This window comes from Globicephala melas, chromosome 13, assembly GCF_963455315.2.
Source record: "Globicephala melas chromosome 13, mGloMel1.2, whole genome shotgun sequence".
NCBI lineage: Eukaryota > Metazoa > Chordata > Mammalia > Artiodactyla > Delphinidae > Globicephala > Globicephala melas.
In genome coordinates this window covers 47,135,089-47,161,623 of record NC_083326.1, presented here as the reverse complement: position 1 = coordinate 47,161,623, position 26,535 = coordinate 47,135,089, and the positions used below count along the sequence as shown (strand labels likewise).

Sequence of the window (26,535 nt, the reverse complement as noted above, 5' to 3'; positions counted from 1 at the left end):
ATCTAAGTTATTCATTTTTTAAAGGAAGAAAAATTTGAGTCCTAAAGGTGTTAAGTAACTGGTTGGTATTCTCTTTTGGAGTGACCTGACTTTTCATCGATTTGTACTTGGCCTTTTTGTTTTAAATAGACTGTTTCTTAGAGTAGTTTTCGGTTCATAGCAAAAAATTGATTTGGACGTTGTAGAAAATGGCAGCACATGCACAGCCTCACCCATTATCCGCATCCCCCACCAGAGTGGTCTGTTTGTTACAATTGATGAACCTGCATCGAGACATCATTATCACCCAAAGTTCATAGTTTACCTTACAGTTCACTCGGTGTGTGGTACATTCTGTGGGTTTTGACAAATGTGTAATGACATGTATTGACCATTATAGTATCATACAGATACTATATATTTCACGGTCCTAGAAGTCCTCTGTTTTCTGCATATTCATCCCTCTCTGCTAACCCCTGGCAACCGCTGGTCATTTTATTGTCTCCATAATTTGCATTTTCTAGAATGTCATATAGCTGGAATCATCAGTATGTAGCCTTTTCAGATTGGCTTACTTCACTTAATAATGTACATTTAAGGTTCCTCTAGTCTTTTCATGGTATGATACCATTTCTTTTTAGGACTCAATAATATTCCATTGTTTAGATTTACCACAGTTTATTTATCCAGTCACCTGCTGAATGACATCTTGGTTGTTTCCAAGTTTTGACAATTAAGTGTATATGTGCTATAAACATCCATGTACAGGTTTTTGTGTGGACATAAATTTTCAGCTCCTTTGGGTTGGTACTAAGAAGTTTAACTGCTGGATCATATGGTAAGAGTATGTTCAGTTTTGTAATAAACTGCCAAACTGTCTTTCATAGTAGCTGTACCATTTTACATTCCTACCAGCAATGAATGAGAGTTCCTGTTGCTCCACACCCTCATCAGCATTTGGTGCTGTCGGTGTTCAGGATTTTGGCCATTCTGATAGGCGTGTAATGGTATCTCATTGTTTTAATCTGCATTTCCCTGATGACATAGGATGTGGAAAATCTTTTCATGTGCTTGTTTGCCATCTGCACATCTTTTTGGTGAGGTGTCTGTTAGGTCTTTGCCCCATTTTTTAATCTGTTTGTTTTCATATTGTTGAGTTTTAAGAGTTCTTTATATGTTTTGAATAACAGTCCTTTATCAGATATGTCTTTTACAAATATTTTCTCCCATTGTGTGGCTTGTCTTTTCATTTTCTTGATACTTGGGGTTTTTTTAAATATTTTTTACTCAGACCTTTTTTTTTTTTTTTTTTTTTTTTTAAACATCTTTATTGGAGCATAATTGCTTTACAATGGTATGTTAGTTTCAGCTTCACAACAAAATGAATCAGTTATATATATACATATGTTCCCATATCTCTTCCCGCTTGCGTCACCCTCCCTCCCACCCTCCCTATCCCACCCCTCCAGGCGGTCACACAGCACCGAGCTGATCTCCCTGTGCTATGCGGCTGCTTCCCACTAGCTATCTACCTTACGTTTGGTAGTGTATACATGTCCATGCCTCTTTATTGCTTTGTCACCGTTTACCCTTCCCCCTCCCCATAGCCTCAAGTCCATTCTCTAGTAAGTCTGTGTCTTTATTCCTGTTTCACCCCTAGGTTTTTCATGACATTTTTTTTTTTTCTTAAATTCCATATATATGTGTTAGCATACGGGTCTCTTGCAGACAGCAAATATATGGGTCTTGTTTTTGTATCCATTCAGCCAATCTGTGTCTTTTGGTGGGAGCATTTAGTCCATTTACATTTAAGGTAATTATCGATATGTGTGTTCCCATTCCCATTTTCTTAATTGTTTTGGGTTTGTTATTGTAGGTCTTTTCCTTCTTTTGTGTTTCTTGCCTAGAGAAGTTCCTTTAGCAGTTGTTGTAGAGCTGGTTTGGTGGTGCTGAACTCTCTCAGCTTTTGCTTGTCTCTAAAGGTTTTAATTTCTCCATCAAATCTGAATGAGATCCTTGCTGGGTAGAGTAATCTTGGTTGCAGGTTTTTCTCCTTCAACACTTTCAATATGTCCTGCCACTCCCTTCTGGCTTGCAGAGTTTCTGCTGAAAGATCAGCTGTTAACCTTATGGGGATTCCCTTGTGTGTTATTTGTTGTTTTTCCCTTGCTGCTTTTAATATGTTTTCTTTGTATTTAATTTTTGACAGTTTGATTAATATGTGTCTTGGCGTATTTCTCCTTGGATTTATCCTGTATGGGACTCTCTGTGCTTCCTGGACTTGATTAACTATTTCCTTTCCCATATTAGGGAAGTTTTCAACTATAATCTCTTCAAATATTTTCTCAGTCCCTTTCTTTTTCTCTTCTTCTTCTGGAACCCCTATAATTCGAATGTTGGTACGTTTAATGTTGTCCCAGAGGTCTCTGAGACTGTCCTCAGTTCTTTTCATTCTTTTTTCTTTATTCTGCTCTGCAGTAGTTATTTCCACTATTTTATCTTCCAGGTCACTTATCCGTTCTTCTGCCTCAGTTATTCTGCTATTGATCCCATCTAGAGTACTTTTAATTTCATTTATTGTGTTGTTCATCATTGCTTGTTTCATCTTTAGTTCTTCTAGGTCCTTGTTAACTGATTCTTGCATTTTGTCCATTCTATTGTCCATTCTATCTCCAAGATTTCGGATCAACCTTACTATCATTATTTTGAATTCTTTTTCAGGTAGACTGCCTATTTCCTCTTCATTTGTTAGGTCTGATGGGTTTTTATCTTGCTCCTTCATCTGCGGTGTGTTTTTCTGTCTTTTCATTTTGCTTATCCTACTGTGTTTGGGGTCTCCTTTTTTGCAGGCTGAAGGTTCGTAGTTCCTGTTGTTTTTTGTGTCTGTCCCCAGTGGCTAAGGTTGGTTCAGTGGGTTGTGTAGGCTTCCTGGTGGAGGGTACTAGTGCCTGTGTTCTGGTGGATGAGGCTAGATCTTGTCTTTCTGGTGGGCAGGTCCACGTCTGGTGGTGTGTTTTGGGGTGTCTGTAGACTTATTATGATTTTGGGCCGCCTCTCTGCTAATGGGTGGGGTTGTGTTCCTGTCTTGCTAGTTGTTTGGCATAGGATGTCCAGCACTGTAGCTTGCTGGTCGTTGAGTGAAGCTGGGTGCTGGCGTTGAGATGGAGATCTCTCGGAAATTTTTGCTGTTTGATATTATGTGCAGCTGGGAGGTCTCTTGTGGATCAGTGTCCTGAAGTTGGCTCTCCCACCTCAGAGGCACAGCACTGACTCCTGGCTGCAGCACCAAGAGCCTTTCATCCACAGGGCTCCTTAATTTGGGATGATTGGTTGTCTATTCAGGTATTCCACAGATGCAGGGTACATCAAGTTGATTGTGGAGCTTTAATCCGCTGCTTCTGATGCTGCTGGGAGAGATTTCCCTTTCTCTTCTTTGTTCTCACAGCTCCCAGGGGCTCCGCTTTGGATTTAGCCCCGCCTGTGCGTGTAGGTCGCCGGAGGGCGTCTGTTCTTTGCTCAGACAGGACGGGGTTAAAGGAGCCGCTGATTCGGAGGCTCTGGGTCACTCAGGCCCGGGGGTAGGGAGGGGCACGGAGTGTGGGGTGGGCCTGCGGCGGCAGAGGCCGGCGAGAAGTTGCAGCCTGAGGCGCGCCTGTGCGTTCTCCCGGGGGAGTTGTCCCTGGATCCCGGGACCCTGGCAGTGGCGGGCTGCACAGGCTCCCCGGAAGGGCTTGTGGCTAGTGACCTGTGTTCGCACACAGGCCTCCCGGTGGCGGCAGCAGCGGCCCTAGCGTCTCATGTCTGTCTCTGGGCTCCGCACTTTTAGCCGCGGCTCGCGCCCGTCCCTGGAGCTCTCTCAAGCAGCGTTCTTAATCCCCTCTCCTCGTGCACCAGGAAACAAAGAGGGACGTAAAAGTCTCTTGCCTCTTCGGCAGTTCCAGACTTCTCCCCGGACTCTCTCCCGGCCAGCCGCGGCGCACTAACGCCCTGCAGGCTGTGTTCACGCCGCCAACCTCAGTCCTCTCCCGCGCTCCGACAAAAGCCGGAGCCTCAGCTCCCAGTCCCGCCCGCCCCGGCGGGCGAGCAGACAAGCCTCTCGGCTGGCGAGTTCCGGTCGGCCCGATCCTCTGCGCTGGAATCTGTCCGCTTTGTCCTCCGCACCCCTGTTGCTGTGCTCTCCTCCGCGGCTCCCAAGCTCCCCCACTCCGCCTCCCGAAGCCTCCACCCGCGAAGGGGCTTCCTAGTGTGTGGACACTTTTCCTCCTTCACAGCTCTCTCCCGCTGGTGCAGGACCCGTCCCTATCCTTTTGTCTCTGTTTAGTTTTTTCTTTTGCCCTACCCAGGTACGTGGGGGGTTTCTTGCCTTTTGGGAGGTCTGAGGTCTTCTGCCAGCGTTCAGTAGATGCTCTGTAGGAGTTGTTCCATGCGTAGATGTATTTCTGGTGTATGTGTGGGGAGGAACGTGATCTCCGCGTCTTACTCTTCCCTACTCAGACCTTTTAAAATACTTTTTTTACTCAGACCTTGGTCCATCTTTAGGTTTATGGTTTCTACTATTCTTATGCTTTAGATTTTATTTATTTTTTTTGACATCTTTATTGGAGTATAATTGCTTTACAATGGTGTGTTAGTTTCTGCTGTATAACAAAGTGAATCAGCTATATGTATACATATATCCCCATATCTCCTCCGTCTTGCATCTCCCTCCCACCCTCCCTATCCCACCCCTCTAGGTGGTCACAAAGCACTGAGCTGATCTCCCTGTGCTATGCGGCTGCTTCCCACTAGCTATCTATTTTACATTTGGTAGTGTATATATGTCCATGCCACTCTCTCACTTCATCCCAGCTTACCCTTCCCCCTCCCTATGTCCTCATGTCCATTCTCTACGTCTTACACTTTAGACTTTAAATGTTTAGATGTTTCTGGAATACTTCTTTGTTTTCATAGTTGGTAAATTGATTCTTAGAACCATTCTCATACCATCCCTCTGACAGAACCTCTGTGACATTTGATGAGGTGGAGTCCAACCATTTTCATATAGATTATTATTATTATTTTTAATATTTATGTATTTGACTGTGCCAGGTCTTAGTTGCAACATGTGGGATCTTCATTGCGGCATGCAGGATCTTTAGTTGCGGCATGTGGGCTCTTTAAGTTGTGGCATGTGGGCTCTAGTTCCCTGACCAGGGTTCAAACCTAGGCCCCCTAGGTTTGGGAGCATGGAGTCTTATCCACTGGACCACCAGGGAAGTCCCCATACAGTTTATTTATATTGCGTGTTTCATTTGGTTGATTTGAGATACTAATTAAAATTTTTTTCTTTTCTCCATTACACAGACACACCTTTTAATGTTAGGTCTTTAAATATAGTGTTCAGATTGTGAGACCTTTGTTCTTTCTCTCCACTTGCAAATGCTATGTCCAGCACTTAACTTTCTTTCATTTAGTTTGAATCTCTCATACCTGTGTGAGTAGGGGCTCTTTCCCTCTCACTCCTAACATGCTGCTTTTTAAAGCTGAACACCAGAGGCCTTCGTATCTTGAGCGCTTGACAGTTATACTTTATTTCCCTTTTTTGTGCATAAATGCATTACCACAAGGAGGTTCATAATTTAAATCTGTTGACATGAAACCACATGATATATCTTTCGGCCCATGCAATAAATAGAAACAATATGTTTTTTATAAAATCATGTTTGTGTAAATTATGTTATGCATTGGTACATGAGTTATGATCAGTAACATGCTTGTTATTACAGGGTGTTAAGAATGCCGTAAGGGAATTTTAGGTTTTTGTCTCTCACTTCTCTATCCTGAAACATATATACTCATCTTAGTACTGTAGCCATGTAGCAATTCTGTTAGATAAAAGCAACTATTTAATTTTGCTGGAACAATGCAAGGAGCTCAAACATATTTTGTGTTTTTATATGTATGTCTTTTGCATATGTGTGTATAAAATAATTTTATATTTTAAATATAAGCCCTTTGCAGCCACTTGCTTGAGGAGGTGGTTTAATGAATTCAATTGGTACAGGTGGAGCACACCAAAAGTCTGAAGTGGAAAAACAAAACTACTTTTAACCATATGGTTTCAGAGTAGCTAGTCTAGAAAGCTTCTTCTCAAGGGCTTTTACATGGGTATGGACCTTTCGGGATTGGGGGATTTCTCCTCCTCAGTGGAACAGTGGACTGCACTGGGGATATCTGAGGGGTTTTAAAATCATCTTGGATGAAAACAAAGAAGTCTGTTTTTATTTCATTCTTTCATTACCCGCAATTTGTGGATAACTTAGTATAACTTCCAAATCCCTCTTAGACTATCTTATTTACTAAACTGAGAGTGGGAGAGATGGGCACTAGGAAACAAAAGTTGCTTCTGATTCATCTTTCTGATATTAAATGTACACTAGTGGTTAGAAACACCAGTGAATTTTAAAGGCTGACAGGGAAAGATAGCCATGCTTTACTTCTCTTGCTTGGATAAATTGAGTAAAATAATGTCTTTAGTTATAAGGAGAGATCTATAATTCTTTGCTGTCTTAAATCACTCATTCACATACCACAACCACTGAAAGCTTTCTTTTTTTTTCTATTAGAGATGAAGATGACATCAATGATGTGACTTCCATGGCAGGGGTCAACCTCAGTGAAGAAAATGCCTGCATCTTAGCAACAAACTCTGAATTGGTTGGCACACTTGTTCAGTCATGTAAAGATGAACCGTTTCTTTTCATTGGACCTCTACAAAAGAGAATTTTAGACATTGGTAAGTATGATTATTGACCTGATAGGACTGTCTCTTACAAGGAAAATGTTATCAAAAGAGATAGCCTGGGTTGGTTTTTCTGGGAATTCTGAGGCTTAAAAAAGGCTCTGGAAGTAATCAAGATTTCATGGGTGTTATAGAAAAAAGTATTTTATTTTAAAAGTTATTAATGTAACTTAAATCATGTAACCTATGGTTTCTGGTGTAGATAATAGACGTTAATATTTTATTCATCTTAATGGGAGAATAGATGTGTAAAAAATGAATATATGCTTATGATATACTATTTTTTTCTGTGCTGTTCTTCCTTGGTTGGGCTTTAGACATGTAACTTATTACAAGTTAAAAGAACTGAACTAGAATATCAGAGTTCTCTCTGGCCAGGAGTAGTTGCTGGGTGGCCTGATGTATGTGAAAGGAAATGGAAGAGAACATACCAGTTTTATTCTGGAGCCAAACAGCTTTTTTGTTGTTGTTTAATACCAAACTTGCAGTGATAACTGAAAAAAGAGACAGATTGGAGAGAGATTGTTGCACGTGAATTATCTCACTTCTTGTGTCCTGACACAGGGACTTATTGGAGTCTCCTCTAGCTCTCTTCCTTCACCCATGTCCAATTTGAGGGGCCAGTATCAGTGACCTTTTAGTATGCTTGACTAAGAACCTTTACATTCTGTGTTGAAGGCCTAACACAAAAATGTGAAGGTTTCAGATTTTTGATACATCCATGATATATTTAAGGAGTTCAAAATGCATTACTATTACTTCACAATTACTCAATAAAGAAATATGTGAGCTCCTACTGTATGTTATTCAAATTATCACTTTTTTCACCTCTAATTTAAGTTGGTTATATGTTATCCTTCTTTTATCTTGAAAAACTAGAATTTACAGTAGTTCAAAGGGATAGAAATTCAGAAGAGCTAATGGTAAAATGTTTGTTTGCTGTTTGCTTGTGTTTTGTTTGATTTCTCCCTCCTCCTCCTCCTTCCCTCCCTCCCTCTCTTTCTTTCTCTTTCGTTTTCTTCTTGCATTGTATTTTGTATTGTATAGGAGACGGTTCCTTAATTTTGGAATAAGCCTAAGCAAATATCTTTCTGTGATGGCTTGGGAAATTTACTGGTGTTTTAACTCCTTTTAGCCATATAATTATTTAGAACTGGTGGAGTAGAAGTAGATTCATACTTAGTTTTAGCAATTCCCTGCCCCCCTTCTAAATTTTATTTCTAGCTTGATTTAAACCTTGATTATATGATAGGAAAACTTTCAGTTTGACAGAGCATTTTCCATCATTTAGGACAGGAATTACAATATTTTTTCCTGCAAAGGACCAGATCGTAAATATTCGCCACTTTGTGGGCCATAGTCTGTGTTGCAACTGCTTACCTCTGCTGTTAAGTTACAGAAGCAACTGTAGACAGCATATGAACAAATAGAAAAGACTGTATTGCCATCAAACTTTATCTATAAAGAGAGACCAGATTTAGTTTGCTAACCTCCGCTTTCAAGGAAAATTCTGGGGAGAACTCTTTGTATTTTCAGTTCTTGATGATAAAACACCAACTTGTCATTTAATATGATGGAAAATTGCAAAACTTCTTCCCTCTGAATTACTTAAGCTTTTAAAACAAAAACAAAAACCATAGAGTGAATGGAGTTATATATTTCTAGGAATTTTTTCATTTACAATAAAATGTTTTTTATTTAATACAATAAAATTTTTTCATGTACAATAAAATGTTCCATGTTTACAGAACAGATCAGAACCAAGACCATTTCTTAATAACAGGAATTATAAAGTAACCCAAAGAATTTGGGGAGGAAGATTTTCTTACTTGAATATGTTAGGGGAGTAAACATGCCAATGTTCTTCCTTTTTTGCTAATTACCTAAATTAAATTGCACAGACATTCTGTAAAAATCACGTAGTAAGCTTGCAAACACCTACTAGATTGCCTTAAACAGTCAATGGTGACTTTACTAAAGGGAGTGTTTTATTTTAAAGTGAGACTTTAACTTGTAACTCTCTTATGTTTTATCATCAGGTTAGTGAAGATATTAGAATGTTTGATTGTTCACTAAGCCCTGGAATTGATTGCAACTCCCAGTACTTGTTTATTTTTAGTATTTTAAAAATATGGATATTTCTTTAGCGTAGGTTTCTGTTTTATAAATACATATGAAATTATTTTCAAAGTTTCTCCGCAAACACTATATATTCTTTTTTTTTTTTTTTTAATTTATTTATTTATGGCTGTGTTGTGTCTTTGTTTCTGTGCGAGGGCTTTCTGTAGTTGTGGCAAGCGGGAACCACTCTTCATCACGGTGCGCAGGCCTCTCACTGTCGCGGCCTCTCTTGCTGCAGAGCACAGGCTCCAGATGCGCAGGCTCAGTAATTGTGGCTCACGGGCCCAGTTGCTCCGCGGCATGTGGGATCCTCCCAGACCAGGGCTCAAACCCGTATCCCCTGCATTAGCAGGCAGATTCTGAACCACTGCGCCACTAGGGAAGCCCAACACTATATATTCTTAAATGTTCACTTTCTTTAGGCATTAACTGGCATGTCATCCTCTATATACTCTATGTTTAATTATAATTTTAATCACTGGATTGTTTTGAAATTGCATTATTCCTTCTATAGAAGGCCCCCACTATTTGTTTATGCTGATGTTTTAGTAAAGTAGATTTGACTTTTTAGTGTTTCCCCCCCCCCTTGAATCATAACTTGGTGATTAATTCATTTTTGCTACAAAGTAATGAACTGCTTTGTTTTGAAGGTTTGTTATAGGAGAAGCTGAATCATTTTATATCGTTTTCCTGTGTGATTTACTATAGCCCACATTTTGAATTAAGTTGAACATTTGTTATAGAATAATGTCAAAGAATGTGTTTAAGAATTGTTAGCTTTTAATTAAAGCTTGTTTTTTGCAATACTCATTCACACTTTGAGTATATGAGTATGTTTCAGATAGAGTGCAAAATCAAACAATAATATATTTTAAATTTCTATAAATGCATATGTTAAAAACAAACACAATAGCACTATTTAAAAGCTCATTTAAATGAGATTACCTAATTACCTGTATCTTTAGAGTTAGGTCTCTGATGATACAGGTAGTTTCACTGAGCTGGAGAATTAGTATTTAAAAACTGATAAGGTTGATTTATAAATGAGCTTCTGCTTTGTTTTCTTGAAACTTTCCTCCTAGTTAGCAGAAGGAAGAATAGAAGTTTGGTTTATTTATGGAAAGAGATATAGTGAAAGAGAAATTTTTCAAATTGATGGGTAAAATGATGAGGCTTTGAACCCATTTCAACTTGTAAATTAATTACCAGGTCAGCTTATGGAACATGAGTTAGTGCAAAATAAGCATGATTGGTAATGGACAAAAGGTGTATAGGTGTGTCATGCAGACAAGTTATTAACAGAGACTCACAATCTGAATTAACTGAAATAAATGTCATAAATTGTTAACAGTGTCAAATGGCAAAATGTAATTTTCTATTTTTTTAATGACTAAAATTAACAGAATATAGCACTGATTTCTGCAGTTACCATTTTCCTCCCTGAACACTAGACTTGATTTGTGTTCTTATTAACTTTGTCCTATAAATGACCTTGCAAGGAGAATGAGTCTAGAGGCTAAGTGAAACAATGTCTATATTTTCTGAGGCTTCAGGCTAGGTTTTATTAATGTAATGTCTAAGATCTTTGAAGTTGTGACTTTACCAGGAAAATCATAATCTCCAAACCTTTATTCATAATGGGTATGACTTCCAGGGGGAACAGAATACCTGCTGTGCTAATTATTTCAATTATCAGCCACTACTAAAACACGTAATGGATTTTCTCTGCTTCCACAGGTAAAAAGCATGACATTACAGAACTTAACTCTGATGCTGTGAACTTGATCTCCCATGCAACACAGGAGCGATTACGAGGCCTTCTAGAAAAACTGACTACAATCGCTCAGCATCGAATGACAACTTACAAGGTAAAGGAAATCCTTAAAGAAGAACAAACTCTTCTGTCTCTTCTTTGTTGTGTTAAAGGTAGTTTTTTGATATGGATTCATATTCTAAGTATATTTTTTCAAGGAAATGGTCGAGACATATTTCATATTGGTAGAAAATAAAAGTCTCATTCCTAATTTGCCTTATTTAGATACGCTTACATGACAAATAAAATAGGGTTTCAAATGGTATCCAAAGCTTCTATGTCACTGTACATTGAAATTTGCATCTGTTCTGCCTGAGGCTTCTCCTCCTAAAGCTCTTGACTGGGAGGGAGGATATGTTAGAAGGGATAATGTATTGGATAGCTGTGTTCTCTTCAGTGATCCGTTCTCTGCTAGCACTCCTGTTCCTTTTAATAAGTTAAATGATTGCATTGAGTGCTAATATTGGTGCCACTCATTATTTATATTGACCACTTTTATAAAAAATTAAATGCAAGAATAGCCTATCTTATCCCTAGTAGTGTGAACCAAATCACTTGCCATCATCAAGATGAAAGCATTAGATTTATTTGCATTATGGTTTGGATGGAGAACAAATGTATTGGGTAATGAGGGTTGAAAAAGATAACCTTTTCCCCCTATATCAAGAAATGTTCATAGGTAGATTTTGTACAATGTGGTATATGGGTAACCTTATAAGGTTTTGAGTTTGCAAGAATGGTCATTGTCATGATGTCCTACACATAGGTTAAAAGCAATCTAGGGAAGATCAGCCACTCTACCACCGGTAAATTTCCTGGAGGAAATCATTCTGTTTTCTCTCCTTTCTGCTTCATTTAGAACTTTGGAAGAACTATTTATAGTTGCTGAGGTCCTCACTTGTATAAATCTTTGTGAGAATTTACTGGACTGACTTAAAAATATATGATCATCAGAAAAAGCTGTGAAAAAACCCCTACTATCAGTATTTATTTTTGTGTGCTTCTGGAATTTGTCCATTTCTTCTAGGTTATTTAATTTGTTGGCATACAGTTGTTCATAGTATTCTCTAATAATCCTTTTTATTTCTGTAAGGTCAGTGGTAATGATTCTACTTTCATTTCTCATTTTGTTTCCTGAAGATGTAAGGTTGGTTACTGATTTAAGATCTACCCTTTTAATGTAGGCATTTATTTATTGCTATAAAATTCTCTCTGAGCACTGCTTTTGCTGCATTCTATACGTTTTGGTACATTGTGTTTTTGTTTTCATTCATCTCTTAGGTATTTTCTAATTTCCCTTGAGATCTCTTTATTTCATTGGTTATTTGAGAGTATGTTGTTTAATTTCCACATATTCGTGAAATTTCCAGCTTTCATTCTGTTGTTGATTTCTAGCTTCATTCCATTGTTGTCAGAGAACATTCTTAGCACAATTCAATCATTTTAAATTTATTGAGGCTTGTTTTGTGGCCTAACATATGGTCTGTCTTGGAGAATGTTCCATGTGCACTTGAGAAGAATGTGTATTCTGTTGTTGGGGAGGAGTGTTCATATATGTCTGTTAGATCTAGTTGGTTTATAGTGTTAGGTCTTCTATTTCTATATTGATATTCTGTATAGGTATTCAATCCAGTATTGAAAGTAGGGTATTGAAGACTTCAACTACTATTGTAAAACTATTTCTCTTTAGTTCTGTCAGTGTTTGCTTCATATATTTGGAGGCTCTGTTGTCTAGTGTGTATATCTTCTTGTTATATCTTCTTGGTGAATTCACTCTTGTCAGTATATAATGTCCTGTCTCTTTTAACAGTTTTTGACACAAAGTCTGTCTTGGCTGATATTAGTATAACCACCCCTGCTTTCTTTTGGTTATTATTTGCATGGAATATTTTTTTTCCATCCTTTGACTTGCAGCCTATTTGTGCTTTTATCTAAAGCCAATATCTTGTAGACAGCATATAGTTGGATTTTGCTTTTTATCCATTCTGTCAGTCTCTACCTTTTGATTGAGGAGTTTAATCCATTCACATTTAAAGTAATTACTGATTAAGGAAAAACTTAACTTCTGCTATTTCTGTTTTTGTGTGTGTTTTACGGCTTTTTTTGGCATTCCTTTACTACTGCCTTCTTTTTTGTTTGATTTTTTTCATTGTTGTATATTGTTTTGATTCCCTTTGCACGTGTGTGTGTGTGTGTGTGTGTGTGTGTGTGTGTATTTTTTAGATATTTTCTTAGTGGTTACCTTGGGGATTACAATTAGCATCCTGAATTTGCAGTAACCTAATTTAAATTGATAACAATTTACCTTCACTTTTGGGATGTGGGGGGATTAGTCTTCCTTTTTGTCTTTTTACTGTAGCGTTTTAAAGAGCCTTATAATTTTTCACATCTGGATTCTCCCCTTTTCCTGCCTCAAACACCCTGTTGTATCAGATATACATGAGTGCACTTTCATTTACAGTAGGCAGTTTCTATACAAAATGTAGCATGTGCATTTAGTATGGAATAGAATTTTTCCAAGTAATGTTTACTATCCAGAATGCCATCCAAAGCTCTATTATGTATAGCCTTCAGGTGGAGTAGTTCTTCTAGTGTATATCAATAACACATATTCCAAGGATTTAGTTGCCCCAGGCAAAATGGATAGTATCTACCCCACTTAGAAACTCAGTAACTTAGCTTAAAGCTAACACCTTCTTAACCTTCCGTCTTGACACTGCCTATCCTGATTGATTTTCCCCTGTCCGCCTTTCCCCACACTTATTCCTTAATACAGCTAATGCCACTGTGTGAATTTGCACATATAGAAAAGCAGCTACACGATCATCCTTCTTTAAACAGAAATAATAATCATTTAATTATATTTGGATCTAGTTCAAAATTATATACTTATTTTGTAGACTTTGATTGTAATAATCTTTGTGTCACAGATTGAGCCCTGTCCTTACATTTCAGTTCATCCCTGATAGGATTTATTTTTATCTGTACAGTATGGGAAATTTTACTCCATGAATTTCACAAAAGTGAGCTACTTTTATTAAAAGCAAAATCCCACCATCTCTTTCCATTTGAAATCCCTCTACTTTTGATAATCTTTCACCTGGTTAGACATAATTCTCTAATTAATCATAGTCCATAAACTGAGATTTAACTAAACAAGTAGAAAGTGACACATGTGATACAAAGCTTTTGATCTTGCTGCCAGGTTTTTTCCCACTGAAGATATGTTAGAGTCTTCTACGTGCCAGTGGCTGTGGAGAAACTTCATGTTTTCCAGTTGAAAGGGACTGTAGTACTTTTCTTTAGATGGGATTCACTTGATGATGTTATTGTTTGGTCTGAGTCCTTATATTTTCACTGCTAAACCACCTGACTCTGTGGTGCAAGAAGACTTCAGTTAGACCAGCTGGGTAGACAGGAAGCATCATGATAAGATTGGGGTACTGTTATTTAAATAAAGTTGGAGACTCAGTAGAAGTAGGGAAGACACTCAGTTGTTTAGGACTGGAAGAGTAAAGGAAGGATGCATTAAGCAAGAGGCAGTTGTACTGAGTTGGAAGAGAGAGAAGGAATCTTAGCATGGAAATGAGATTGGGTTCAAATTTAGAAAGTCTGTGCGTCTTTTTAATTTAGCATTTGCTGTCCTTTTAAATTAAATCCTGTCAGTAAATTATCTCCAGGGTATATGAACACAAAAATGGTAAAAATGAAGTATTTAAGAAACCACTGGTTATTATGTTTATGCCTGTATGGTTGGCTTATAATGTATTCCATATTCTATCTTGTATTATTTAACTTTCAAAACATTTGAGAATTCTTTTTGTATTAAACACAAAGTAAAATAAGTAGCACTAATACATCCTTGTTCATTATTCTATGTAATACTCTTTGGATCTAGTTAAATACCAACAATAAAAATTTAATTTAAAAAGAATCTTGGGCATATGAAATCTCTCAGTCCCAGTTAATTGAATCAACCATAAGCATGGGATAAAACAAAGATGGGAATGGTGCTGTACCCAGATTTCCAAGCCACGCACTGACCGTTGGACTAAACGTTTAAAAACATTCAGTTTTCCTATTTTATAGTCTCCCTCCTATAGCTTGGATGTCTGAATTACTGAAATGAGTAGATGGCAGGAAGTCACCCCACCCCCAACAAGCATACATGTATTAAAGGCGGAGAGATAGGTGGTCATATCAGATAAAATTACAAAATATTTAGATTGTAAAGCACTGTTTTACACTGTAGAATATCAGAATAAATGAAACAGTATAAATTTTATCATTTTATGGAACATTGAAGATGAATAATTATATTTCTCTGTTATGACTCTCATTTATACATTGTATACTTAATTTCTTTGACTATAGTTTCTGCCCAAGTCCATAGCTTAAGGAAATTCTTACAACAGGGTTTAGGATTTTAATGTTTGCCATTTTGTCTTGTGTCGTATTTTGGTAGAAGTTGCCTTCACTTGGCATGGTTAGACCAATTCAACAATAGAAACAAGGGTGATAACTTTCATCTTAGGTATATTTTTCAGTGAGATGATTGTTTCTTATTTTTTGTCTTTCACAGTCCTACGATTTAATTAATCATTAAGGTCTGCTGAGATGGACGATAGTTTAAATAAAAAGATTTAGATTATAGGTAAAGGGTGCACTGTCTTGCTTTCTACTTCCAGTTATTAGGATCTGCTTGGCTTAATTCCTTTTTCCTCCCCTCTGGATGAAGCTTACTAGGAAAGCTCTTTGAAATTTCAATGCTTAATCACCTCTCAAATTTTAAGGATGATTAAAGTTCTTATTTTGTTGTTGTTTGCTTAACAGAAATAAACATATTACCTCCTGTAAATTTAGTTCCCTATGTTTGTGTTACTGTCTTTAGCTGATTTATAACAAGACTTAATGTAGAATGTGTTGCCTAGGATCATCATAAAACTTTTTTTTTCCCCCAGGCAAGTGAAAATTACATCCTGTCTAATGACACCAGATCACAGCTCAAATTTCTTGAAAAGCTAGATCAACTGGAGAAGCATAGAAAGGATGTAGAAGAAAGAGAAATGTTACTTAAAGCAGCCAAGGTAAGGTCCTATGTGATTTATGAGTGAACATGGCCAGGCAAGGAGGTCAGAATTGGCTTTATCATTTGTTGACTATCTTGGTTTTGTTAGGCCTTTAGATTTCTCTGAAGGATTTCTTAAAATGAAATTACTAATAAATTCTCTCACAGCCACAGGATGGTGTCGTACAGTGGCTTTCAGTTAATTTACTTTAATGAGACATAATCTTTTGTCTCCTCATTCTCAATTCCTGTGTGCCTAGCATCATACCACTTCCCCCTCCCCAAGTAAAAATGTTTTAAAATTTTTCAAGGTCTTTTCAGGGATATGATTTCATATGTGCCAAGTTGAAGTTGAGAGAGGAAAATTTGGAAAGTGGACATGAATGTTATAGGTAAAAATTAGGAATAATTAGGATTATATGAAACAAAATAGAAGATGAGCAGGAATGGGTTAGAGAGATACTAAAAGAGAGAACAGGTAAGGCTATTATTGATTTTCTTTCTTCCTCCTTTAAGCATTTTCCTGGACCATTAGTGCCAGATGGAGTGAGAGCTAGTTCCATTATAGTTTGCGTTTTGTTGCTGCACATTTCTTTGTAGGCCTTGGGGAGCAGTCTTAAGGGTTGGATACTAGTGTTATTTTTTGTTTTAAACGCTTCAGTTTTGATTTCCAATGTTACTGGAATCCTCCCCTTTTAGAATATTTGTTCCTAGTCACATACTAATCACTTTTTAAAAAATTCATTTATTTTGAAATGATTTCATACTTACAGAAAAGTTGCCAGAACTATACGTCTCCTTTTCAGTTGGGGTTCCCCATTTTTAACATTTTACTGCATTTCCTCCATCTCCGTCATTTCGGTACACAGGTGCACACTCCCGTTATCATTATTCTCTTTCTTTTGTTCTTTCTTCTTTGAATTCAGAGGTTTCTCGTACATTCACAAAGTTGTGGAACTGTTGTCTCTAATTAGTCTTTCTCTGAACCTTTTGAAAGCAAGCTTCAGACATGATGTCTCATCACTCCTAAACATTCTGGCATGTGTTTGCGAAAGCAAGGCCATTCTCCTGTATAAGCTTCCAAGTCAGGACGTGAATAACATGACACTACCATCTAATCCACAGACCCTATTCAGATTTAACCAGCTATCTCAAGCCTCTTTTTCCTTCATGGTCCATTTTCCCATTCAGGAATGTGTGTCTATTCAGTTGTCATCAGATTCCTTCAGTCAGATTTTCTCACTCTTTTTCTTTCATGTCTTTGACAAGTTTCAGGAGTACAAGAGTACAAGCCTTACCTTCTGTAGGGTGACTCTCAACCTGGGTTCATCTTATGTTTCCTTACAACTTGACTTGGGTCATGCATTCTTGGTGGGAATGCATAGAAATGATGCTTCATTCTTCTCAGCTGATTCTATCAAAAGGCAACCTTGATCAGTTCTCTCCATTTTAAAGTTTCCCTTTCCGCCTTTGTAATCAATTAGTTTTCTGTAGGAAGGTATTATAGCATTATACTAATATCCCATACCTCATCAAACTCCACAGAGCAACTTTAGCATCCATAGATGATACCTGTGAATCAGATACCTCTGTGATGGCTGCCAAATGGCGATTCTTTATTCTCATCATCTCGTCTATGTTTATTAGTACTCTGCTTTGTGGAAGAGCTTTCCTCTCTCTCATTCATTCATTCATACATTCATGCATTCATTTATATCAACATGTGCTCGTGGATTTCTGTTTGATGCAACAGGTTGTAACCCATTACTATCATTATTTATTTTGTTGCTCAAATTGCTCCTGAGTGGGAGACCCTTCCAGCTGGCACTTCTGTCCTTTAATCATGTTTCCATCATTCACTGAGCATGTCCTTACTTTCAGGCACAAGATACTCCAGGCCCAGCTTTTACTCATCCTTTCCCAGCCCTGGAATCAGTCAGTTCATCAAGGAACCATATACTTTTTAGTTGAGGATGATATCCAGAAATCAAGATTAGAGCCTACAGTGTGCTCATTGCTAAGAGAGTATCATTACATGTAGAGCCTGTCAAATGGACAGATCTAGGAAACATGTATGGTATGTGATATGTACACATATCTATATAAACACACAAACATAGATCTATAACTATTTTACTGTCTGTGTACATTATAAAACTATAAATTTATATGAATATCTCCATGATATCTTAGGGTTCTTCCTAGCTTTAACCTTTCCATGTTTATAAGTACTTACTCTGAAGTCAGAAACCTGACTCTCATTATCCTCGATATATTTACTTATGTTCTCAATTTATTTGATCAATGTAACTAATCTCCCAAGCAACCATGCTGACTGACTCTTCTGTCTGCTGCCACTGTTACCCCTGCCCTCATTTCATTGCCCATGTAACTGGCCGCCATGCCCACTGGCCCATGCCTTGGTGGGTCTTCCCCAGCCCTTCATCACCCTGCATTCTTGACCTCCACAACCTTGTGCACCACAACCTTGTCACTGTGCAGCTTCTCACTGTCCCACGGTCTCAGTCCCCATTCTGACCCCTCTTGCACTGGGAAAGGCTGCTGGGACAGGAAGATGCTCTTTCTCGAGCCCTTGAGTATTATAAGCAAGCACACAGTCAATGTAACGAGGTGGTTTATTGGTATTTTATTCCCAATTACTCTGCTGTAAACAAGGTTATAAACCTTTAAATACTTGTTTAGTTATTATCCGGTGTAGTATATTATAGTTGCTCTCACTTTCTCGTAGTTTTACCTTCTACTCTTACAGATTTTCTAACTCAGTAAATGACATCATTATTCACCCAGATGTTCAAGCCAAAAAAACCTAGGAGTCATCTTTAACTCCTTTTCCTCTTTTCTCTCCCTACATCCAGTTCACTTTCCTATTCAGTTCCCAAAATGTATCCACCTTCTCTTCATCACTGTTGTCATCACTCAGATGATCTGAGTCATGTTTCCCTTGGACCTTTATAATGTCTTCTAACTAATGTCCTTTTCCTTCTACAATCCATTTTTCATACTGTTGTCAGGATAGTGTTTTCGTAACAAATCATATGTGTCTCTGTTGCTTAAAATCCTTCAGTGACTTCCTCTTGCCTTAAAATAAAATCCAAACTTACTACCAAATTTTTAAACGCACCCACCTCTCTCTCTGAACTTTCCTCATGTCCCTCCCTTCTTCACTCATTCTGCTCCAGTCACAGTGACCTTTCTTTGTGCTCCAAGTTTGTATCCTAGGCTACTAATGAAGCATCTAAAACTGAACACTGAGTTCCCTTTCCCCAAATCTGCGCTGGTCTTTACCTTCTCGGGAAGTTGGAATTTTCTATCCTTCCAGTTACTTAGGCCACAATCCTAGGCATCATTCTTGATTCCTCTCTTTACTTCACACCCTATATCCAATCCATCAATAAATCTGGTTGGCTCTACCCCCAACATGTATTTCAATCTAATTATTTATCATCGTATTCTATGATGCTGGTTCAAGTTGCCCTCATCTTTTTCTCAGTCTTGTATTTACAGCAGTTGTTTTAGAACAGCTTCCTAATTGCTCTGTGTGCCTGTGCCTCCAGTCTTGGACCCATACAGTGCATCGTCTGTACGGTAGCCAGAGTGACCTTTCGAAAGTGTCCTACCAGTGGCATCTCACACCTTGCTCCAAACCCTCCAGTGGCTTTTTCTTACAACTAGAATCAAAGCCCAAGTCCTCATCATGACCTACAAGGCAGCACATTGTCTCCAGCCTTATCTCTCAACTTTTCTTTATGCTCCAACCACACCAGCCTTCTTTCTTTCCTCAAGTATGCCAACCATATTCCCATTTTTTGGCTTCTGCAGTGACTGCACCTTCTGCTTAAGAGTGTTTTTCCCCCAGATCTTTATATGGCTGCCTCTTTCTTGTCATTCAGATCTCTACTCAGCTGTCACTCCTCAGAGATGTCTTCCATCCCGTTCTGGCTACAGAAGTACACCCCTCTTTCTATCACATTATCCTATTTTATTTTATTTATAGTACTTATCACTATCAGTCATTGTTTTTTATTTTTCCCCATCATAAATGTTTTACATTTCACAACTGTGTTTAATTTCTATAAAATTATTTTATTTTTCTCTTCTTAAAATGTAAGTTACTCGAAGGCAGAGACTTTGTCTTGTTACCTCATTTCTATATCTCCAAGGCCTAGAACAAAGGCACACAGAGTAGAATATATACTATGGATAGTCAATAAATATTGGTTGACTGACAAAGACTTGATACCCAAATGTGCCCATTTTATACTGTGGCAAAAATTATATACACACACATATACATACACACATACATATACACTCGTATTTTTATGTGAATACACATATACTCATTCTCTCCTAACATAAGTAGAATAACAAGGGAGTTTTCTTAGTTTGGGCTAGAGTGAAGTTGTTTTATTAGATTGGAGACAAAATTAAGAAAAAATGTATTAGCTTTCGGTAGAATCTTATGTAGGTATTTAATTAAGGTGTTTAAAATTAGAAGGCACTCAGATATAAACAGTTTCTTCCTTGTGTTTTCCTTTAACAGAAGTACTGATAAATCAGTAAAAACGTTATCAGTTAAACTAAGTAAATAGGAAAATACTTTTTGCTTTTATTTTGTTAGCTATCTTTAGTTAGCTGCTATTGAATGTTATGGAATATTCAGATTTATAAGGAGTTAGGTAACTTTATTAGAATAAGAAGAAGAATACACCTATCCGCAGCATATTTTTCAGTGGACAAATGTCTGTAGTGTCAGAAATATAGTTCTTTCCTTACCTTTGGTTCCATCAGAGCATTACATGTAGAATGTAGCTCTTTTCTTATAGCAGTCCTGTAAGATTATTCATTTTTTGAATGTTAAACTGAATCAGTATGGAAAGTGACATTCAATAAACATTTATTGAACATTTTCTTGGGCACAGCATTCTGTTAAGTGCTATAGAGGACCCAAAGATGATAAGATACTCTAATGAAAACATTGGGATGTATTTCTTAATTTAAAAAAATTACACTTTTGAAGAGAGAGAAATTTGGTTCAAAGTTCATCACGTTCTTGTTTCTAATAGTCCTTGAAATACCATATTTTTTACCAAAATGGCTTCACCTAAGGATTAGCCAATGTTGATTGTTTTCATTCATTTGAGCCAACAGTTATCCTTTTCTTTTCCTTCATCTCTACCATCCATTTTTCAGTTTTTAGTGTTCCAACAAGACCAACGTCATGCCTCAACTGGACCTGACTGACATTGTTAGCATCATTTTCTCTATAAGCTTCCTCCCGGCTAGAACTGCAGCAGCCAGCCCAGATGATGGGGGGGGGGGGGGGGTGGGAGGGAGAGCACGAGACTGGATTGAGGCATTTTCCCCCGGAGCTAAGGTTTTCAATCACAAGAGAAAATTGTCATTTATTAAATATTTAACGGCAACTATGGTGTTTAGATGCTAGTAATTTCTATTAAAATTTTCTTTTCCTTTGATAGAGTCGTTCCAATAAAGAAGATCCAGAACAGCTGAGATTAAAGCAGAAAGCCAAAGAGGTAGGACTTTCAAGTTACCATGCTTGTCTTTGTGTTTGAGGGAAGGTTGGCAGCTCTCTCCTGGCAATTAGGTCAGGGTTTATTTTGCTGTTGCATACCATTTGCCGAAGCCTTGGGGAAGGACAGGAACTGCTGAAGGCAAGGGCAGTACTTCAAATGAGGTCAATGAGTTATGTGCTCTCTTTTTAAAATTTATTTTCTAGGCTTAGGCCTGTCTAGAAATGGCTCTTTGTAAACTACAGCAGCACACTTGGAGGAATATAATGTGGGATTAAAAAAAAAGAAAGAAAAGAAACTTCTGAGATTTAGCATCTGGGACTGTACAATAGGCTACATTTTTCCAGGGTAATTGTTCGTTTTGTAAATCTGATACTGCTTATAATTCTTTGGCTGGGAGGTGGTACTGGGATTTAGTTTTAAATGGAAAACGCCTCTGGCTTTTAATTTTCTGGGCCCAGCAGTTTTCTGTTCTGGAATGGAGCCCTTGTTTCACACAGTTCATGTTTAGCTGCGGGGGTTTTAGTTTATAGCTTAGACTGGTTAAGCTTTTACTCCCAGAGGCCTCTGCATAGCAACTGTAGAAATCAACAAATAAGTTCATTTATGTCTGCAGCCTCCTCTCAGTAGCTGACTTTTTACATTTCCCAATATCCATTTCCTGACTTTTCTAGCCCCAGAGAAAAAAGCTCCACTAATTGGAGCTTATTTTAATTGAGCCTTAATATTGGATCTCACTGGAGTTGCCCCCAGAGCTGCTGAGAACAGAAGGAAATGAAAGTACCTAAGGTTGAAGACATGGTGTATGTATGGGTGTGTGTGTGAAATTTTTCACTTGACCTACAGATTCTTTTCCCTGCTGAATAAATCATCAAGCCTGTTCACATTTCTGATTAAGGATCTGACAGCAGACGATAATAAAGACAATTGAGGTGTGAGACGTGTGATATGGAGCTGAAGAAATTGGTTTCTATAGTTACTTGACTGATTTCATGCAATTTTTAAGGATCTTTGTGCTAAATAAGAGTGATTTCCTGAGCAACCTTTTTCCTTAACTGTGCCTCTTGAACTATGAAATTTGTTGTTGCTTAACATTGCTGCACTCGGCTTCTAGGTGCCAGCAGCAGCAGGTTATTTATGAATGTTTTAAAGGCCCTTATTGTTTGGATTAATGTAGGAGCCGAGGCAAAGCAAATGGAAATCTAGTAAGATTCTTACAATCAATGTGGTGTGTTTTCACTAAAATAGAAAAGGAAGAAAACATGAACTCTGGATGGAGGGGTTTCTGGATTGAGGTGAAGAGAACTGGGAAAGGAGAATATTAAAAAGGATTTGAAACCGAACCAATTTTTTTCAACAACAAAAAATTTCTGTTACTCATTTCCAGAAAATTTATCTAAAAATACTATCTAAAAAATTTAACATGAGAACTGTACCTATAATCTTACAGCAAGCCTGGCTTGATGATAGATTGATTGGTTGCTTTGAATCATGAGTGTCCCTCTTTGTTTTCATTTAGGACTGATAGATGCTTATCTTACTTCTAATCCCACCTACTTTTTGGAAAATAAATATCAGAAAACTTACCGCTTTATCCTTAAAGATCTTATCCTGTCTGTTTTTCTTTCATATACCTTCACAAACATCTGGATCATAGATTAATTTTTCCTTCAGGTTTGTATGGAATGCTTTTGTTTGTTTTTCTTTTAATTGTGTTTTTTATTCCCTGAAGGATGAATAGGTGGACAGCATTTTTTGAAGAAAATTCTAAGAGCAAATGTGAAAAGAAAAAAAAAAAAACCTCTCAATGAGAGCAGGTGTGCTGTAGCAAACCTGTTTTTTTTCCCCCACTGTTTTTGCACCTCCATTTATTTATTTTTCCTAGCAAGATTAAAAAAATTGTATATTTTCCTTCCAAAATATTTCAAAAGTTTTCTGGTTGCTTCCTATTCTAAATCATCTTTGATTTAAAAATGAATCAAATACATTGGCCCAGTTCCAAGAACAGAGCCACTCTGTATTAGTTGCAAATGTTGGATGAAAGTAAAATATTGTCATTTTTGTCATCCCCATGCCCCCTAGAGTTCTTAATAACTTTAATATTCTAAGGGGCTCTAATTTAGAATCAAACACACCATATTTTGTTTGGTTGCAAAATCATTGACCCTATCTTTATATAGAGTTGAATTGTTGTCTTATATGGTAATTTGTAAGGTTATCATTTGGGATATACTAATTGTTATCACACTGCTATAAACTATAAAGCTTTGGTTTGTGATTTTTTGGTATTTGGCTGTTTAGGAAATTTTCTTTGTCCGATTGTGAAAATTAGTACAGATTCCTTACTGTTGCTCAATATAAAACTGCTTTGCTTTCCTTTTTCTGGTAACTACCTACCTACCAAGCTGGGTGTAGGAAACAGATTAATGACAGTATCTTACAAATATAGAACTCCAAAGAACTGTTTAGAGAAGTTGTAGGCTTTATTGATCCTGAGGAATGTTTCAGCAGTGATGTTTGTCGTATAAATATTAAATCACAACTTGAATCCCCTTCATACGTAGTCTTATAATCCATGGTTGCTTTCAACTGTTAAGAACTAGAGTTTTGGGGGGTTTTGGGGTTTTTTTTTTTTTGCAGTACGTGGGCCTCTCACTGTTGTGGCCTCTCCCTTTGCGGAGCACAGGCTCCGGACGCGCAGGCTTAGCGGCCATGGCTCACGGGCCCAGCCACTCTGTGGCATGTAGGATCTTCCTGGACCGCGGCACGAACCCGTGTCCCCTGAGTCAGCAGGCGGACTCTGAACCACTGCGCCACCACGGAAGCCCAGGACTAGAGTTTTGATCTTGGTCATTTCTCCCATGGGTTTTCTTCTCTCGAATACAGATTTAGAGTCTATGCATTTCTTCTTTGCATTCTGGTGTAAAGCCAAACTGTTAAATTGAGCAGGTTTTTATAAAGATGTCTAATTTCTTTTCATCCTTCCTATTGACTTCTTCCAATTTTGTCATTCTCACTTGGCACTTAAGAAAGTAGGCTGCCTTTGGGTTTGCCTCCAGCCTAGTCTGAATCCATTGAAGCAGCTCCTGCTGCATACTATTCTTATTGATCTGACAGGTTATCCATCTATTTGAAAACATTGTTGTCTGGCTAAAATGTCTGTGGATATCAAACATTTTAGTTCCAACTTTGGGGCCATCTTTTTCCTGTTTTCTATCTTTGCCTTTAAAAAAAGTCATAAGTGTTCTCGCTCTCTGTATTGTAAGTTTATATTTTAAATATGGACACTTTTAAATTGTGATGGCTTTTTTCCCCTAGATACTTTTACTGAAATGTAAGTACTGACATTCTTCCATTTCACCATCAATGTGTGAAAGGTTTTAAATAGATTACTAATTGCCAAATTCTGACTTCAAACAAGCAGGCACGTTTTTGTTTAATGCATCTGCAGACTTGTCTGAAATGTGTGCTGTGTGTCCTAGATTACCATCTAGCCTTCAGTGTTTTCCTTTCTTACCACATCATCCAGAGTTCTGCAGAGCAAACCATCTGACCTTGGAGTTCAGACATCCTGATTCCTTAAACATTTGTTATATATATCGTGACCCTTATTTCCTTTGAATATCTTCTTTCTCCTTTGGGAAATGTGAGTTTAGTCCATCTGTGCAGAGTGAGACAAAGAATTCACTTACTTTCTTTTTAACAATTCCTAGCATCCTCACTTTCATTTTTTATCAGACATTAGAAGAAAGAAAAAGGAATGCATGACATGTACCTGCTGGCACATTAGTTTCACAGTGCATCCTGTAGAAACTGGGCAAAAATAAGTATTAAATAATTAAAATGCATAACAGATTAGAAAACTTGTACCCTGAAGGACTTTGGATTTTTGTTTATAGAAAATATAGGATATAAAAACTATAAGTAATACAATTCTCCATGAAGCATTATTGTACAATAAATAAAATACTGACTCATAAGGCTCATTACTGATTAGAAGATATATCATTTAGGTACAAAAAGGGCAAGGGATTTTTTTTAATGAAATTTTAAAAGATATGGAGTCAGTGAAATATGATAGTTAAGGCTAACTATTAAATTTATAGCAACTTGTATTTAAACTTTATACTAGTTCTGCATGAGCCAAAACTCATGAAACACTGAACAGGGAAAATTGAAGTTTGTCATTAAAAGTGCAATCAAATTAATGTAGTATGGAGAAGATGTTCTTAAAATGGCAAGTTATAAAGAGCTTGTATACATAGCAGAGAAACAGAAATGCAATGTTTTCAAAGCATTGATAGTCTAATAAGATAGTAGTTCTCAAACTTCGATATGCATAAGAATTATCTGGAGGGCTTGTTAAAACACAGGTTGCTGGGTACCACCCCAGGAATCTATGACACAGTAGGCCTGGGTGAAGTCTGAGAATTTGCATTTCCAACAAAATTTTCGGTGATTTTTCTATTGCTGTCACTGTTCTGGAGATCACACTTAGAATCTAGGAGGGGAAAGAAGGGGGCCTTTAAAATCTATCACTTTTGTTTTCCCATTGACTAAATGGTCATAAAAAGTTAAATAAAATACTGTGATTTGGGAATCTTAGAATTGGCATCTTGAACTGGCATAGTTCAGATACCATCCAATTACCATTCACTAGATTCTCTCTTTGAAAGCAGGAAAGCTACACTAGGTTTTTTAATGGATATTTTCTCAAGAGACCTTTATTGGTTGTATCTCTTGATTGGTGAACCTTACATAGAAAATATAACATTTTATTTAGAGCTGCTTCAGAAGGTTGTACTCATTCTTTAATTTTGATGTATAGGATCTGTGTGTCTTGAGATATGTATTATCCTTTTGATAGAAAAGGTGTGTATTATAGAGGAAATAGCATTGAAGTAGAAGTCAGGAGTCGTGGATTATCTAGATTTCACTTTGGGAAAGATTTCACTTTGGGAAAGATTTCACTTTGGGAAAGTTACTTGACCTCTTTGAACTTACCTGTTTCCTTGTATTTAAAATGAATGTAACAATACAATCTCTGCTTGTATTACAGAGCTGTCATAATTTAGGGAAAGGTGAGGTATTACAGGGAAAACCAGTAGCTTAAAACCATTAGCTAAGATACATTTAGGAAAGATGCCATCAAGCTCTTAAATATAATAATCTTGAGATTGCCCATGGGTATGTCAGTTTCCAAAAACTAATATGTCAG

The 26,535-nt window shown here is 37.4% G+C and overlaps 1 protein-coding gene across 2 annotated transcripts in view; it reads left to right on the top strand.

The window, feature by feature from the left end:
• Positions 1–26,535, top strand: part of TAF4B (TATA-box binding protein associated factor 4b) — a 116,518-nt gene that overhangs the window by 49,191 nt on the left and 40,792 nt on the right. Inside the window, exons 10-14 of one of the 2 annotated variants that reach the window (XM_060310361.1) lie at positions 6,585–6,754; positions 10,619–10,749; positions 15,656–15,781; positions 21,264–21,320; positions 22,975–22,991. In XM_060310361.1, the coding sequence (XP_060166344.1) occupies positions 6,585–6,754; positions 10,619–10,749; positions 15,656–15,781; positions 21,264–21,320; positions 22,975–22,991 (501 nt within the window). The remainder of the gene's footprint in view (positions 1–6,584; positions 6,755–10,618; positions 10,750–15,655; positions 15,782–21,263; positions 21,321–22,974; positions 22,992–26,535) is intronic. The other variant, XM_030876449.2, reaches the window with a different exon arrangement.